The sequence below is a fragment of the Trachurus japonicus genome, chromosome 17 (genome assembly GCF_045865225.1).
Source record: "Trachurus japonicus isolate A0001 chromosome 17, Traja_1.0".
NCBI lineage: Eukaryota > Metazoa > Chordata > Actinopteri > Carangiformes > Carangidae > Trachurus > Trachurus japonicus.
The window spans coordinates 17,930,401-17,947,556 of NC_140923.1; the positions used below are offsets into that span (position 1 = coordinate 17,930,401).

General features: G+C 40.1%; 2 protein-coding genes across 3 annotated transcripts; one reads left to right on the top strand and one right to left on the bottom strand.

Annotated features, from left to right (window-relative positions):
• The first annotated feature begins 4 nt into the window (after window positions 1-4).
• On the top strand, window positions 5-5,582 carry usp14 (ubiquitin specific peptidase 14 (tRNA-guanine transglycosylase)). Of its 2 annotated transcripts, none has more exons than XM_085806098.1 (16): window positions 5-138; window positions 1,070-1,215; window positions 1,677-1,709; window positions 1,825-1,929; window positions 2,834-2,937; window positions 3,096-3,154; window positions 3,266-3,396; window positions 3,502-3,582; window positions 3,702-3,790; window positions 3,908-4,022; window positions 4,195-4,260; window positions 4,367-4,459; window positions 4,548-4,676; window positions 4,778-4,838; window positions 5,046-5,153; window positions 5,318-5,582. In XM_085806098.1, the coding sequence occupies exons 1-16, from the start codon at window positions 123-125 to the stop codon at window positions 5,458-5,460; spliced, it is 1,479 nt and encodes a 492-aa protein (XP_085662224.1). In that variant the 5' UTR covers window positions 5-122; the 3' UTR covers window positions 5,461-5,582. The 2 variants fall into 2 exon arrangements, with proteins under 2 accessions (XP_085662224.1, XP_085662225.1); XM_085806099.1 differs by having other exon boundaries at window positions 3,708-3,790.
• Window positions 5,583-6,431: 849 nt separating this feature from the next.
• Window positions 6,432-12,285, bottom strand: thoc1 (THO complex 1). The gene is made up of 21 exons (XM_085806097.1): window positions 12,216-12,285; window positions 11,923-11,996; window positions 11,746-11,806; window positions 11,568-11,637; window positions 10,891-11,009; window positions 10,758-10,806; window positions 10,562-10,657; window positions 10,335-10,417; window positions 10,170-10,243; window positions 9,940-10,048; window positions 9,718-9,852; window positions 9,218-9,318; window positions 9,049-9,115; window positions 8,853-8,903; window positions 8,666-8,736; window positions 8,445-8,540; window positions 7,721-7,786; window positions 7,535-7,618; window positions 7,287-7,434; window positions 7,101-7,185; window positions 6,432-6,879 (listed from the first exon to the last, which is right to left on the bottom strand). The coding sequence occupies exons 1-21, from the start codon at window positions 12,261-12,263 to the stop codon at window positions 6,602-6,604; spliced, it is 1,965 nt and encodes a 654-aa protein (XP_085662223.1). The 5' UTR covers window positions 12,264-12,285; the 3' UTR covers window positions 6,432-6,601.
• Window positions 12,286-17,156: the final 4,871 nt, after the last annotated feature.

Below are 17,156 nucleotides of genomic sequence, written 5' to 3' on the forward strand. Positions count from 1 at the left end.
CGTCATTCTGTTTGAATGAAGTTCAGACTGAGAACTAGCAGCCAACTCTTCATTCGCGCCCCGGTGGATTGGAAACAGGAAAAAAATAAAGAAAGAGTTGAAGAAGTGAAAGGTTGCCAAACATGCCGGTGTTTACAGGTATGTTATCCTTTTAACACAGCACACACGTTGCCATGGACAGAGATGGATTAAAACCGGAATACTTACACGTGTTTTTAGTGCAGTAGCAGTAAATTGCATTAGCTTGTTAGCCTAGCTAGCTTTTAGCATGATATGCGTTTAGCATGCTAACGGTAGCAGACAGTCTTTTTTAGCCTAATTTCGCCACTAATATGGTTATTTCAAAAACAAACACCTTGACGTGGGGAAAACATACGAAGTTGTCCCATTGTTGTAACTAAGTTGTCGTTTTTAGCGGTGTTAAAAGAGGGTGTGTTTGGTGAAGCCGGCTATGCTAACTGCCACAAAACAACTAGCTAACTGTCAACTAGCAAGGTTAGCCATGTAACAGTTACAAAGCTATAATCATCCAAGTTGTTATTTTAACCAAACGTGCCTGAGCATAGCATCTCCTATTTGCTTTCTTGTCATTTCAAACCATTTACATGTTTATTTTGAATAGACATAACAACAAATAGTATAACGCCTAAACAACGGTGTAGCGGTAGGAATGCTAACAAAGCTAAAAAGCCAAATCATGAGTTTACAGTTTGTAAGCGTTATATTGCAGTTGCGCTGTTGGAGACCAACAATCCTCTAAGTACATGAGATTTCTGGTATAGAATTATCACATACACATTTTGTAAGATGGTTAACCAGCCGCAGAATCGTTTTTAAAATGTAGCTCCCAAACAGCTGTATATTTGTTAGCTTTCACTTTGTGTCTTTAGCCCGTCAGTGTGTTTGGTTGGTCAATAGCTGCACTTCTTCTTGTAAGACTTCACCTCACATGACTAGATAGATGCTGTGTCATACATGGTCATACACAGTTTAACAAAGTGTAACCTTTGGAGGCTAATAATCTTTGGGCTGCCTGGTTATGTGCTACTCTTGCTGTGTCTGTTTTCAGTAAATGTGAAATGGGGCAAAGAGAAGTTTGATGCAGTAGAGCTGAACACCGAGGAACCACCCATGGTTTTCAAGGCTCAGCTCTTTGCCCTGACAGGAGTTCAGCCAGACAGACAGAAGGTCATGGTGAAGGGAGGCACTCTGAAGGTAGGCACTGATGTAAACAACCATCATCAAGACTCTGGTGCTGAAGTGATTTTGTAAATAACACAGGGTTGGAGTCACAAATCCCATGGAAAAATGCAAAAATGTCACATTTATTTACCTATCGTTTCCCACTCATCCTAAAAAACTAAACATATTACACTGAGAACGTGGGCACTGTCGTTTAATTAGTTTATCCCACATAGCGTATGTGTAATGTGTTTTAATCCACTGCTGAAGATGCCCCCTAAAAACAAATGCAATATTTGCTTCTGTTTGAGTAATATAGGAGCAAATTATGTATATCTATGTATGTATTTGTGTCCAATAAAAAATTAAAGATTGTGTAGGGTAATTTGTGTCATTGTGGCTTTGGTCTTTTCATGGGATTTGTTGACAGTGATGTGGCCTAATCCTTTATCCGCTTTTTTTGGGAGCTAATCTATTTCTTGTCTCCGTTCTAGGATGATGAGTGGGGAAACATTAAACTGAAAAATGTGAGTATAAAAGCTTAGTCTGAAAGCTTATCCTGTTATAAGCAGTTCTTAGTTTGAAGTGCAGTTTAACAAATGAATTAGTACACTGAAGTGCATTTCAACCTTTTTTTCGTAGGGAATGACTCTGCTGATGATGGGCTCAGCAGATGCCCTGCCTGAGGAGCCTGCTGTCCGGCCTATGTTTGTGGAGGACATGACTGAGGAGCAGCTGGCCTCAGCGGTGAGTAAGCCTTGAAATTACCAGTATGCCTAAAACAAATATGGATGGTGATTGTTGCTTTCCGTGCTGACGTGGCCTCTTTAAATTTGTTTTTGCCAATGTGGTGTTTACTGAGTAGAGAACATATTAAACTAAAGATAAAGTACATCTCTTGAGTGCACCTGCTGATGACACAAAAATGACATGTTTAGTACGAAGTGTCACAAGCAAGGTGTTTAGTTATTGTCATGAATTTCTGCCATACTGATTTTTTTTTTTACTGAGGAAAGGAATACGAAGTACAGTACAGTAAGAAAAACAGGTGCTTTGTCACCCGATGCTGTGTTGCTGTTTGCTCCACAGTCTTATCTCAGAAAGGAAATTATCAGTTCATCATAGCAGAGGCTCGTGTTTTAAAGGGAGTGGGACTCACTGATTTGATTGCCTGTGATGTTGCCAGCGTCTAGGGCTTCTCATTGAAACCCACACAAATGTAATTATTTTATGTGTTAGCGGTTCCTAACAGCAGAGTGACTCACTGTAGCTACTCAGCACTAATGGAAACGCTGGGGCACTGGAAATAAGCCTGTTAATTAAAGATGCACTTTCAGAAACATCACAGGACTCTTTATTTGATTAAAAAACACAGAAAAGAGGAAGGTTATTAGTAGGTCTCACCAATTACTTTTACATAGCTGTATGTAACCTTCATCACACTGGCGGTGGATTACATGACTCACAATAATTATTAAACACCTGAAGGACACAGTCAGCTCTTAATAATCCAAGTGACAGGTTGGTCCGCTACATCATCATCACCTTGCACGAACAAAGACTGCACAATAAAACTTGATGAATATTAAAATGGAAAAAAAAGTAATAATTTGTGTCTGTAGATGAACTTATCCCACTCTGTCACATTCAGATGGAGCTGCCCTGTGGACTGACAAACTTGGGCAACACCTGTTACATGAACGCCACAGTGCAGTGTTTGCGCTCTGTGCCAGAGCTGAAAACTGCCCTCAGAAGGTTGGTGTAAACTGCTATTTTTACATCACAGAAATACATTTCATACACCGTGTTCAAGCTGTCTATAATGCTGTAATGAATAGTGTGACATTAGCTTTTTGTCTCTCCACTGTTTTTGTTGCTTTGCTCCCTCTGAAATCATCTGTCTCCCTTTACAGGTATTCAGGTGCTCTGCGATCTTCTGGGGCAAATGCACCATCACAGTATATCACAGCAGGTATGTGGGATGGGTGAATAGTTGAACCCTGTGAAATCACTGGTAGGCTTGTATATTAGTTTAAAAAAATCAATCTGAAATTAATTTGAGTATATACATTTGCACCCTCAGCTCTCCGTGACTTATATGAGACCATGGACAAGACCTCTTCCAGCCTCCCACCCATTATTTTGCTGCAGTTCCTCCACATGGCCTTTCCACAGTTTGCTGAGAAGGGCGACCAGGGACAATACCTCCAGCAGGTGAGAAACTATTAACCATAGGTTTTCTGCTACTTTATATCACTGAGATTGATATAGCATGACATATGTCCTATATCCATGTAATTCTTAATTTCTTCTCTTTAGGATGCAAATGAGTGCTGGCTGCAGATGATGAGAGTGCTTCAGCAAAAGTTGGAGCCACTAGAGCCTGAGACTCCCATGGAGGTGAAGCCATCTGTTTAAAACATGTCTTGTTTTCATAATGAAAAGATTTGAAATGTGATCCAAGTGATATGTTAAGGACAAATAATAACATGTGAGAATTTGCTTCTTTCGATCTTTAGACGGAGTCTGAGAGTGGCAGTGGCGCTGCCTCTGCCTCTGCCAAGAAGAACTTGATCGACCAGTATTTTGGCGTAGAGTTTGAAACTACGTATCCTTGCAGTGTGCCTTTTTGTTGTCGCCACCTTTTTAGACGGACCAGTGTGGTTTGACCCTCCGTGCAGTGTGGCATCTCTCTGCCAGACTTTTTCTTAACTCCCTTGTTCAGCATGAAATGCACAGAGTCTGAGGATGAGGAGCCAATCAAGGGCAAGGAAAGCCAGCTCCAGCTCAGCTGTTTCATCAACCAGGAGGTCAAATACCTGGCAACAGGACTGAGGCTGGTATGTATCAGAAAAATCTCAGAGTACTTTCTTCAGTGTGTGCAAAAAGAGGGCTCTTGATGTTGTATGTTTAACAAATGTGAAAGAAATTATCACAACACTTAGACAAACTGGCACATAGTGAGTTTATCTTAAAGGAAATGAGGATCTAATAATATTTTTTCTTCTGCAGAGACTGCAGGAAGAAATCACGAAAATGTCTACAACCTTGGAAAGAAATGCCCTGTATATAAAATCAGTAAGTTTCTCTTTACCCTTTTTTTTTTAACTTGGACGTTTAAAATATGTAGTCCTGTCTACTTGGAAACTTGAAATTTATAGACTATTTTTTCTTATCCCACTAGTCAAAACTCAGCCGTCTACCTGCCTACTTGACTGTTCAGATGGTCAGATTCTACTACAAAGAGAAGGAGTCTGTCAACGCAAAAGTCCTCAAGGTTTGTCTTGTGTAAAATCTCTTGTAACAGAGGTCACTTATTGTAGCAGTTTAACCCTGAAACAATACGGTATTGTCTCTTTGTGAAGGATGTCAAGTTCCCCCTCATGCTGGATGTCTATGAGCTGTGCACCTCGGAGGTCCAGGAGAAAATGCTGCCAATCAGGTCAAAGTTTAAGGAAATGGAGGACAAGAAGCTAGAGAAACAGCAGCAAAAGGTAAGGCTGATTTGCTGGTTGCAAAAATAATATTGAGAATACCTCACATACCTGCACAGTGTTCACAATATATGAATATATACATTTTTATTTTGCACCAGTTGGTGAAGAAGCCAGATACAGCAAAAGAAGTGAAATACGAGCCTTTCTCATTCCCTGATGGTAAGTTTAGTTATAACACCGACACCTCATGCACATGTTTTAACCAACCACTCAGACATTAACAAAAACAAATTTACTAAGTGCCCTGTCTTGTAGTTTAGGAAATTTCACCACATATCACAGTGTTGGAATAAGAGTTTTAAGAGTCCCAGAAGAATAGCTTTTTTCACAAAACATATTCCCACAATGCTGTGTTTTCCTCTGCAGACCTCGGGTCCAACAACAGCGGCTACTACGACCTGCAGGCTGTGTTGACACACCAAGGCCGCTCTAGCTCATCAGGTCATTACGTGGGATGGGTCAAAAGGAAAGAAGGTAAGCACACGCTTCACACCGCGGGACGTTCATTATGTTTCTCTTTTACAACTCGTATCAGTCACAAATCATAAAAGTACACAGGAACCGAACTTGTAAGTGTTCACAGATGTTCAGGAACTCTCCGTTTCCCCCCTTTTCTCTTTGGTCTCTGCCTCTGATAGATGAGTGGGTCAAGTTTGATGATGACAAGGTGAGTGTGGTGTCTCCAGAGGATATCCTGCGACTGTCTGGTGGCGGAGACTGGCATATAGCATACGTTCTACTGTACGGCCCCCGGCGGCTGGAAATACTTGAAGAACAGTAGCTGTGGAAGGTTTCCTAGAAGACAAAGACAAACATCCTACACACATACAAATTGCCATTTCCAAGCACTGTCTGCATAGATGTGCAATAAAACTGGTGTCTTTAAAGATCTGATGACCTTAATTTTTTTTTTTTTTGGTTTGTTTTTTGTAACCAACACGGATGCTTGTAAAACAAATTCTGTCAAATGGTGTTAAATATTCAACCGTAGTGGGCTTTGAAATTGGAGATTGACAAGAGGCAATCTCTGGACTGAATCCTTGAAAGAGGTTTTTAAGTCTAGCTCTGCAGTTTCATTAATGTTTTATACACATTGTATATTTTTTAAAGCCTTTGATAAGGTGCTCATATCATGAAAGCAAAATATTCTCTTTAGTCATTTAACCAACTTGTACAAAAAAAAAAAAACACCTAGTCAAGCTGTTCTTGACATTCTGGCTTGTATCTTCTCGGATGTATTATTGAGGTTTTCACCTAACACTGTAAAGATTTGTTCATGTTCACCTGTTGACCCTCTGGGAAATTTGGGTTCAATCTGAGGTCTTTTCTTAAGTGCTTGGCTTGCATCATCTCCTGGAATTGTTCTCAGATGTAGTGACAGATGAGCTTATTTCTGCCAAAACCTCACTAATGCTCTTTTGGGGGAAGTGTGTGTAGGGGGGACTGGTTCAGAACAGGTTGTCCTTGTGGTGAACTGTGTGCAGTTTAAATAAAGACTTTGAGATTCAACCACTGATGGTTTTACTCGACAAGCTTTGGAACATTGTTCTCGCTGACACCGGTCACAGACTTCGACATCTATACCTTTAAAAATGCTATGCTTCACTTTGTTTCTCCATGCAAGTTTCCTGCTCACCCTGCCACCGTGTGTAAGACCTAGCCATCTACACTCTGTAATAAGTTATTGACTACTTTTCATAGGTGGTGAAAATAAACTGTTATACCAAATTGTGAGATTCTTTTGTGATAATGTTTTATTAGAAAAAACAAAAAAACATTTATTTCATTTTCTACAGTGAAAAAACAGGGCTTTCGACTTTCAACTACATACAAAAAAAGTTTAGCCTCCAATTTTGGTATTAAAAAGGATGCATCAACAATGTAAGGCCAGGTACTGATTTTATAGAAACAAATGGTCTACTTTAAGCCTCATTGAGGCTGTCGGCGATCTGAGAGAACCCTGCAGCCTGAAGAGCTGTGACCAGGCTCTCCACGGTAGCTTGTGTTCCCTCTCGGTCCTGCCAGGACACGAGCAGCAGTTTGGCCTGCATGTCAACATCTTCGCTGTCCGTTTCGATCTCCCGCAACTCGGCCGCCTTCATTTCCAAGTGAGACGCGAGCGTCTTCCACTGAGCGCCCAGTTTGGCTGCGATGTCGTCCATCTGCTGGTTCGTCACCAGCTTGCTCTGTATGCTCAGACCTAGGAGAAACAGACACAATAGGGAGGGTAAAAATAGCCTTGATCTACAAAGGATGGAAATGAGGTGATTTAAGTATCGTGACAAGGGCCTAAAAATACAGAGGTCAAACTGGGTTGACGCTAACTCTTGATATTTAGCTGTAAAAATAACTGGAAAGGTTGATAGGACTCAGACTAGACTGAGCAGCTATTGCATTGACTGAGTGACAATTCAAACTCACTGTCGTTACTCTCTTTGAGAAGATTGTCTCCGTTATCGTCGTCATCCTCTTCTCCCGTCTTGATCTCTTCAGAGGGGATGTCCTTCTGCATATAGGGTAAAAAAAAAAATTGGATATCAGTTTTTGTCAACAATTCATGTGGACATTTTTTCTACAATAATGAACTGTTTTTTTCCTCCCCCTCACCGGCAGCTCTTTGGCCAGTTTGCTGACCATGCTGTCAAGATAGTCTGCCAGGCTCTTGAACTTCTGATTGGTTGGTTGAAAGAAGTGCGGACTCCTCCTGGACAGCAGCCTCAGAGCGCGCCAGCCGTAGTTTGGGTTCCGTACAACCCTGCAGATATTTACAGGCAGGAGCAAATGTATAACATTGACGGAGAGCAACTTGAGTCTGCACTGACTGTTCGTTCGGAAAGGACACACAGTAAACTTACTTATACTCATCCTCCACCATGTTAGCAGGGTCCGCCTGTTCAATAGCCTCTGTGAAGAACTCGTCCAGCGATGGCATGAACTCTCTGAAAAACATCAGATTATGAAAGGATAAATAATTTATTCAAATAATAAAAGTGAATGTGATTGCAGAAGAGAGCTGCTGCCTTGATTTCTGAGCCGCTCACCTGCTGCCCGACTTGCAGGCTTCCATGTTGTCCTGGTTCAGGTTCCACAGTCGAGTCAGCTCATCGCTAAAAACACAAACGACACAGAAGAGCTCCAGTTATCAAAGCAGACTTAACAGCTCCACTGACTTTTGTATACTGGGTTCAATGATTTTAACTTTTAATAACTTCAGTAACTTTAATTGCACCTGCACCTTCTTTCAGTTGTGCTACATCTCAGTCACAGATTTTAATGGTTACACAGCGTTCACAGGGTTCACTTCACGTTCACAATATAGTTCAGTTATTTCGTTGACGTCTAACGTTTAACAGTGAAGTGAAAACACATTGGCAGCCCATTTAGATGGAGTAACAGGTCTGTGCTCAGTTTATTAAATGCTTAGTGTTGCTGTGTTCACCAGATACTGTTTGTCCACATTGAACAAATTTTTTATTTGTTTCATCCCTTTTATACCATGTATTAGTTTTAGTGGAAATGAAGTGTTTTTAGTTGCAGCGGCTACAGAAAATAACCCACATAAACCTGAAGATATTTTCTTTGCTGCCTTAAATGCCACAACTCATACTTTGACCTTGTGTAAAATGAGCGATGAGCAGGCGAGCAGATGCAGCGAGGTTTATAAAGCAGAGCAGAAGTGACGTTGGGAATGTGCAGTCTTAACCACAATTAAAGGTTTCATCGACTGTTCAAGGGTCAGTTTTCCAGCTGAATTAAATCACATACTTTCCCATGAAGATCTTGCGGTCCGGCCCTTTTCCCAGGAAGTCCTCTGGTGCTTGTCTTTTCCTGGTGGGTCTTTTGGGTTTGTCATCTACTGTTCTGTTAAAAATAAAACAAGAGGTGCTAACTGTTATAACACATTCTGTCAAAAAGAAAAAAGGCAACTATAATCAATACATAATTCAATAATAAAACATTTAGAAACACACACACAAAAAAATTACCTTTCTTTTACAAAGCTTGGGCATCCCTCATTTTTCCAGCCATTCCAGTTCTCCTCTGTGTTGAGGATATGCTGTCAAAAGAAACATTTCCATTGTAACTACTGCACAGAAAAGTCTAACAACAAACATTATACAGAAGGATTATTTAGTCTTTAATATCAGTATTGGCATCAGAGCGATGGGTTACCTCAAGCATGGTGGCAAACTTGTCTCCATCAGGAGGAATTTCTTTCAGCAGCTGCAACACAACAATCACAGATTACAACAGTAAAGAAAAAAGTCAGAATGGCAGATGTCTCAGAACCTCACCAAGTCCAACCAGAGTGATCAGCATTGATACAAACTGCTGGTGCTAAGTGATTAAAGTGAGATTTAAGGCTGACCTGATAAACCAGCTTAGTCGTCTCCTCTATCCATGTAGTCTGGTCGTCGTTCAGAACACAGCTGGAGCTGTAAAAAGAACAACACATGAACCCCCAGCAACAGATGGATCATTATTTTTCTCACACAAATAAAATGTCCTACAAGGTCGGACTCGGAGGGATGTTTCACCTTTTAAACTTGACCTGACCCTTCAAGTACTGGAAGAGAATGAGGTACTGAAGCAGAATGTGCCGCCTGAAATTACTGTCGCTCAGCTGCAAATCCATCAACTGAGGAGACAAAGAAGAGATGCAGAGGTCAAAGCCATGTTTGTGCAGGTCTTCTTTCCGAGTAAAAACGATTGAAATAAAAGTAAAATATTAAAATTGAAATTGCACTTAAACACAGTGTGAAAAGAATTAATAGTATGGCAGGACACTTTATGTGTATTTAATGCAAAACTATCATTTTAATGTAGCATCTGTTACTGATATTGTCATAGATTCACAAAGCTACTATTTTCTACAAATAAAAAAAGAAGTCAAGCAATACGTTGTGTTAAGATTAGACTAATACACCAGTGTACTGTTGGAAAAATGGAATCAAATGGCATCCTGCCCTTTAACAGTCTCAAAGCTGAATAAATGACACAAAGCAAATAATTCCAAGGAGTGAATCGTCTCTCTCACCTTCTCACTTGTGAGGAACTTGGCGAAGTAGACGTGTTCTCCTCCAGAAGCTCTAAGCTCCTCCAGTTTCCTCTTGGAGGCCTGCATGTCGTCCAGCTTGTAGCTCTTGAACACTGCCAACGTCTCATCTGAATACTGAGCAGGAAACAACAGGTGTTCACATCAGCAGCGAGTGGCTGAGAGAGAAAACTTCTCTCTGTTATTGTGGTCTGGAGGTTTTACCTTGAGGAAAGTCATCCAGGAGAATTTGTCGTAGCACTGCACAGGGTTCCTGAAGTAGTCCTGCAGCGTCCAGAACTTCCTGTACAAGTTGTAGTCGATCGGAATGGAGCTGAAAATAGAAATTGGATCATATTTTAATAAACATAAAAACAGATTCAAGCCAAAGTGGCATTTAAATAATAATAATAATAAACTTTATGGTGGACTCCAAAAGAGAGACTTGATATTACCACGGTGCAGGAGCATCATCCTCCCCCATTTCTCCTTCCTCCACCTCCATACCATCTTCCTTTTCTTCTGTGTGCTATAAACACGGAACCATAAAATATGATTTAATAACTTAAGAGTTTTAGATTAAATTCACCCACAATCATTACCAGGTGTTTATGTTTTACCTTCTGGCCGAAAGTGCTTTCTTGTTCATTTTTATTGAACACTGTTATATTGTCCAGATTAAACTGACTCTGTAGATTGAGACCTGGAAAAAACACAAACAGAAGAGATTTTGCATGAGCATGAGCACGGTTCCCATACATAATTAACTATTTATTGTAAACTGAACCTCTGTGGGTTTTTTTTATTTTATTATTTCAAGGCATCATAAAGATATTGCTGTTCTGACCTGATTTCTCAGACAAAGGGAAGAGGCGCGCCAAGAAGAGCTGGATCCGCCCGCAGAATACTGTATTCTGAGATTTGCTCAGCCTCCTCAAAAGATCTACACAGGTGGACAGACAGGTGTGTATTAATTAACAGTTATGAGCAGTCTTTAAACATTAAAGTCTAATTGATTAACAAGTGTGATGTATGCTCTTTACCATTACACATCCTCAACAAGTAGTTTTTCCCAGCAGTGTAAAAGGAGTTCTAAGAAAAGCAGGAGAACATAATGACCACATGATATAAATACATTTTGGAAAAACAATTATGGAGAGGTTTCATCTTATTTACCGACTTCCAAGTGGAAACATTTTCCTCAACAAAAGAGAATATATTGTCACACTGGTCAAGAGGAAGGCAGTCCAGTACATCCCCCAGCAGAAGGAACGGTGTGGTAGCAGAGCAGATACCTGAACACACAGAGAGAGAGAGAGAAACCAGATGGCAAAAGCTCTGTGATTACAAATCACCACCTTCTGGCAGCAAGAGACTTCATTTCTAAGACTCTATGCACAACTGCAGAGCAGTACAATAAGTACAATATACAGACTGCGCTAAAAGGTTTGAAGCTAGGTAAATATGAGCACTTGGATCAAAAAGACACACTGGTTGTTGGCAAATGTATAAAAACAGAGCAACAATAATTCAATTCAAGTTTTGGACTTAGATGTAATGTAAAAAAAAAAAAAAAAAAGACAGAAGGAGACATAAATGATTAAATAATAATAAAAAGTCCATGCTATAATATTAAGGCTTGCATGCATTTAGTTTTGACATCTTCTTGTATCTTAATTGTCAATTAGTATAAAAAACACATCATAATTTCTTTCCTTTTCACTAGGAACATGCGGTGTATAGCGACGTTTTACATTTGGGACGTGAATATCAGCTGCTTCAAGTCTTTATATTTACAATACATATAACATAACACATCCGAGCCTCATAGGACAAGTAGATGTGTAACATACCCTCTGTAACGGCATCAATACTCAGGTAGATGAGAGACAGGTAGTCATCACAGTCTGCCTTCTCCTCAATCTGCAGACAAAAACACTTGTGTCATGTTTTCCTATTCCATCATGATTTAATCATGCATTGCCTTGTAATTTACTGAACTAACTTGAAACAAACAGACAGTGTACTTACAATCTGGTCTCCGAGAACACCCCTCAGAGACTGGTCAAGTGTGGTTTTCTTTTCCGCCTCACTAGTGCAGGAGAAAAACAAGGGATGTCTACACATGCACGACTCACCACCTCAGTTATTATGGAGGCTAATGATGGAAGTCATTATCTGTGATTACGGTAAATGAATATTACTTACTTGCCGGGTATCTGGTTGAAAGTGTTTATCAAATGTTTGCCGGTTTTACCACCAAGGGCAAGTCTGGCAGAAGCCTAGGTGTGTGAAAGAAGGAGAAAACATTTAAGAAGGATAAATAATACAGCGTTTGCGTTAGCTTAGCTAGCACCTGCTAACTGCTATGATAACAGAGTCGAGAAGAAGATTGTTACGTTGTAGCAACAAACGTGCCAGCTATCTGTGGTTAAAATCCCAACACATCGTGTGTAATAACGTGTGTTTTAGTAAGGAGAGACAATCCAGTGTTTCCTCACCGTAAATTTGTCTTTAGCCTCGACAAAATTAAAGGAGGACGGCGACATCTTTGCACAAGAGAGCGGAAGTACCACCGAACTGTTTCCGGTTTCTTTAGCTGTTGGGAGGAGTGATGCGTTCAGGAGCTCTCTGACACTTCCGTAATACCAGTAATAGCCTACTACTGTATGAAAATATAGCCTACAGAAGAAGACAGAAAAAGGAAAGGATATATAAACTGGAAATAGATTGAAATTAAAAAGAAGATATAATACATATATTGTACATATATATTTTTTTGTATCCTTTTTTTTTTTTTTTTTACAACACAACCTGACATATCTTAGGCTACTAATTACAGATCAGAACAATGACTGACTTTTATATGAACAAAAATAATTTCCTCCTTCACTTAGAAATGTATGTTGTGCATGGCTGAAATGATTAGTTGGAAAATCAAGTAACAGACTAAATTAATCAGCTAGCTACTAATTTGATGATAGATTCAGTGACAATTTGAATGAAATATCAAGTGAAGCTTCAAAGCATTTGCTGCATGGCCTCAGCCTCTTTTTTGGTTTGAGGATTTCACAGCTTAATTCTGTTTTCATACCACTGTAGACACTCGGGGGCTTTGGATTATCTAACTCTCTAAACCTGGTGCTTTTTCTGAAAGGTCTGGGTGAAATGGAAGAGCCATTATGTTTGAAAAATTGAGATTTATTCATTCATTTTTAAATAGAACAAATGAAGCTCTTGGCATCATTGTTTGTTAATTGTTAGTAGGCTATCTGATAGAACTGCTGTGTGAGCATCAATGACTGAATGAAGAGTGCAGGCTTAAGTCCAGAGGGCGGCAGTGTTGTACACTAATACACTGGTCTGTTTGCTCCCATGAAATACTGAGAGCAAGTGTGTGTGTGTGTGTGTGTGTGTGTGTGTGTGTGTGTGTGTGTGTGTGTGTGTGTGTGTGTGTGTGTGTGTGTGTGTGTGAGAGAGAGAGAGAGGTCTGTAGCCATGGCAGGATAAACCTGAAATCCACCCTTTCCTGATGAAAACCCCTTCAGCAATTTGCATTATATGAACATGCACTGACTGACACCCACTTGCAATAACATCTCATCTCTGTTATTGTCCCCATATCATACGTTTAAACTCAAATTTTCTTCTATTAATTATACATTTTTTGGTAACATAATGTTACAATGTATGTGTCTTTAATAAGGATGTGTTTCAAGATGGGTCTTCTAGCTAGACATTTAGCTTCTCAGTGGTCATAGCAGTCATCTTCAAGTTTTAACCTGTGTATTTGTGCATGCAGATTTCCACGTGTGTAGCGGGCACAGCTTCAATTTAAAGTACAACTAAGCTGCAGGGCATGGGTTCTCTGATGGGATCTATGGTTCAACAATGTCACACAACACATAAAAACCAATGGGGTATTAAACTGTGACATCAGTTATTAAAGGTTGAATCCATAATTTTTGATTACATAATCTCAAGGTCAATGCACATACAGTATAACCATCATTTTATCCAGCCATCAAAATATTACACAGTTTTTATGCTACCCCTTTTATTTAGAAACCATGTGTGAACAAACAGCATAAAATGTCAATCATTTTAATTTTATTGTTGCCAACTCTGTGAATCAAAAATAACCTGTCACTCATTTGAAAGAGTGATCGCAGATCCGAAACTGATGTATGGGCTTTGGTTTACCTAAGAATTGTGTAAGTTTGACAGAACCAAATCAATGTGAAAACTTTATCCTGGTGTGATCTGTTTTTACCAGCAACCGCGCTCTGTTTACCAGCCCAAGGTGTTACGCTGATGTTTGGAGAAAAACACCAAAGTTGGAGGAATGTCACGAAACTGTCACGCACAGGGACCATTTTCATCACCCCTGTGTGTGAATGCTGCAGTCACACACACACACACAAAAAAAAGGGAAGTGAGAACTGTTTTTCCTCCGCAGTGTTGATTGGCACCTCAGTTCCCATAAGAAGAGTTTGCCACACAGTTCACCAGAAATCCCATCCACCTCACTCCTCCCCAGAGCCCCCCGACCCCCACCCTTCTGACACAGCATTTACTGAAACTTTGCCAAGAACTGATGAAAAGCAGAAAGGGAGTGAGTGTGGTGAGTAACCCTCAGGGTGCAGATAGGAGCCCGGCATCACTCAGTATATACTCAGCATGTGTAGACAGGGTGAAGAGGGCTAGTGGTGGGGTCAAGATTATGTTTAAATGCAATTAGTCTTCAAGTTGGAGATGTCACTGTGCACGCTTTGCTGGGGACTAAGAAACTGAGTGTGTATCCCTTTAATGTGCATGTCAGGGAATATTATATATCTTTCATTTTTGACAACAAATCCAATCCAAATACATTAACCTTTAAGAACAGGTCACTAGACGACATTCAAAACAGCCGGGCTCTGTAGTTTTTAGCAAACACTGTTCAAGCAGGAGTAAACATGGTCTGAGGGAGACTATTTTTGGCTGCAGGCTAATTCACATCTCTCAGGCTTTTTAATGTTTTTTCAAAAAACGGATGAGTAATAGAGGTAGGGAGACGGCAATAGGAAAATTATATCTATTTATTATATTGGCAGCCATATTATATAATGAAAGTTGGGTTTGGTTATAGGCACATTGACCGTGGGTGCTGCGGCTTAACCTTTAGTAGTTTAGCTGGTTTCGACCACCAGTGTGATCTTCAGGTTCAAAAACCTGAAGATCACGCTGGTGCAGCCATATTATATCAGACATTACAATTAATTTTTTTAAGTAAAATAAAAGGCCGGAGGATGCAAATTTTTCTATTACGGAAATATGTGTTCAATGGGTAATATTGTTGGGTTCAGTATTACTATTAACTTGTTGCTCAGAAATCAGTTTTAAATGAGTTGGTTAGGCCTCCATTACCACTTGTTTATTTTGTGTAGGTAAACAGAACGAGAGGACAGCCGGACACCCCCCCATGCCAAATCATGGAATAATCACGCTCAACATGAGAGCCAAATAATTGGATGAAGGACACTCTCAGACAAAAATGACTGAAGGGCAACAAAAAGAGCATTGTCCATGTTGTTGAGGACAAACTTCAAAACCAGAGGCCAAACACAATGCTCTGACCTCCGAGGTTAAGCACACAAAGGAGGGAGATTTTAGATTGGACTGCCTTCACATGATCGACCTCTGAGAATCCACCATAAAAGAAAGAAAAAAAAAGAAAAACAACCCATGTGAAGAGGTGTCATGTCTCATAAGCGAGATAATCCCATCAGCACACACAATCTAAAAGCGCAGAGCACTGTAGCAGGTTCATGAAGAGCCAACCTGACATTCACCAGAGCAAAGCAATATTCCTCCTTAAAGGGTGGTGAGCCACAGGCAATGATGTATAGACTTAGTGTAGTTAAATATTTTTATTCAGATAATTCAGAAATGCATTTTGCAGGCTCTGCAGATTCTTATATATCTCCCTCTCCCCTCGCTCACACCATCACCCCATCTCTGCTGATCTGATGCATAACTCTGTGTTTAAGTTTGTTTCAAAGAGACAAGATATCAGTGACTTTCCATAGTGCACTTCACCTGACTAGCTGTGTGGCAATACATGGAAGTTGGACCTAAAAATAGAACAAACATGTAGGTTACACCTTTACTCAGTCACAGGACATTGTAAAAGAATATTTGGGACATTTTGTTAATGATCATCTCACACGGAGAAGAATAATAGCAATGTTCAATGAGGGGATGTGCATCCAACCATGGCGGTTATCCTGCCCCTGATTGGTGCTTAGCTAACAATAACTAACATCGACTTGAACAACCTTGGCTGGATTGCCCTCAGACCACCGGCTTTCTGTTGAGAAATGTTCAGCAGTTGAGTTTAAAGTCACTTGATGGTTATTCAATGATTAGCCTAGGGTGTGTGTGTGTGTGTGTGTGTGTGTGTGCGTGTGTGTGCACCATCAAATATACTCATAAGCCATAAAACGGGATGTGAAACGAGCCGCCTGCGTAGATGGAAGGAGGACATTCTTGTGACACAGCCAAACAGGAAATCTCCATGATAGCCACATCTTGTCTAATCATGCTTCCTTCATTTTCTTATGAAGAATTTACAGTTGTTTTATGTGCAATTATCAGATGCACATCCTCGTGTTGTTTCACCGCAGAGACATTTTTGGGACTGTCGCCAAACAGCATGAATAGAATAATACTGTACACTGTAATACATTATGGAGAAACTGGTGGCAAGGTCATCCAAATCTAAATATACAAACATAAAGACATACATACATTGTGTTATTCTGATTACTGCACAATGTAAACAACAGCATGTTTACCTTAGTTTGAATTGAATTGAAAAGGGGCCTTTATTCAACACTCACTGCATATCTCAAAATACAATCAAAAGCCATTTTAGCACACCTAACTACACACCTCGCTCCCGGGCTGGTGTTGTCCTCTCAGTGTCCTCCAGTTGTTTCAACCTCAGCCTCATTTTCTGCACCGTGAAGCAGGACGTTCCTGTGTGCTCTGAGGTTCAGCTACAGAGGGAAATCATAGATAAGAGCTTCTGCTATGCTAGCTCTGCTTACATTTCATTTCATTATGTATCAGAGCTTTTTCAAAGGAACGGTTTCACACGCAGAGAAAACCAACTCAACCAATGAATGTCTGAGTCATTTGGTCAGTTTAATAGGGTTTGAATGGTAATGAGCAATGTCTATTGATAAATCCACTCTACTGTATAATACAGTGGTATTCTGTAGGATATTTAGTTGAGACTTTCAGATGTGCTGATTGACCACAACTATTAAATCCTGTCATATTGGATATACTGTATCCTTCCTCATGTGTTAGGGTCAGCAGTGACACGTTTTTAGGTTTTTAATGGAGAGAGAGTGGGCTACCACATAAATTTGTTTATTGCATTATGACTTTTT

Bases quoted from the DNA above. Each gene is read 5' to 3' on its own strand.
- usp14 (XM_085806098.1), top strand. The intron at 2,938-3,095 runs GTTGGTGTAAAC...CTCCCTTTACAG, and splicing joins CTGAAAACTGCCCTCAGAAG to GTATTCAGGTGCTCTGCGAT. The intron at 4,460-4,547 runs GTTTGTCTTGTG...CTCTTTGTGAAG, and splicing joins TCAACGCAAAAGTCCTCAAG to GATGTCAAGTTCCCCCTCAT.
- thoc1 (XM_085806097.1), bottom strand. From the start codon at position 12,263: ATGTCGCCGTCCTCCTTTAATTTTGTCGAGGCTAAAGACAAATTTACG. The intron at 10,049-10,169 runs GTAATATCAAGT...TTCTATTTTCAG, and splicing joins GATGATGCTCCTGCACCGTG to CTCCATTCCGATCGACTACA. The intron at 7,435-7,534 runs GTAAGTTTACTG...AAATATCTGCAG, and splicing joins ATGGTGGAGGATGAGTATAA to GGTTGTACGGAACCCAAACT.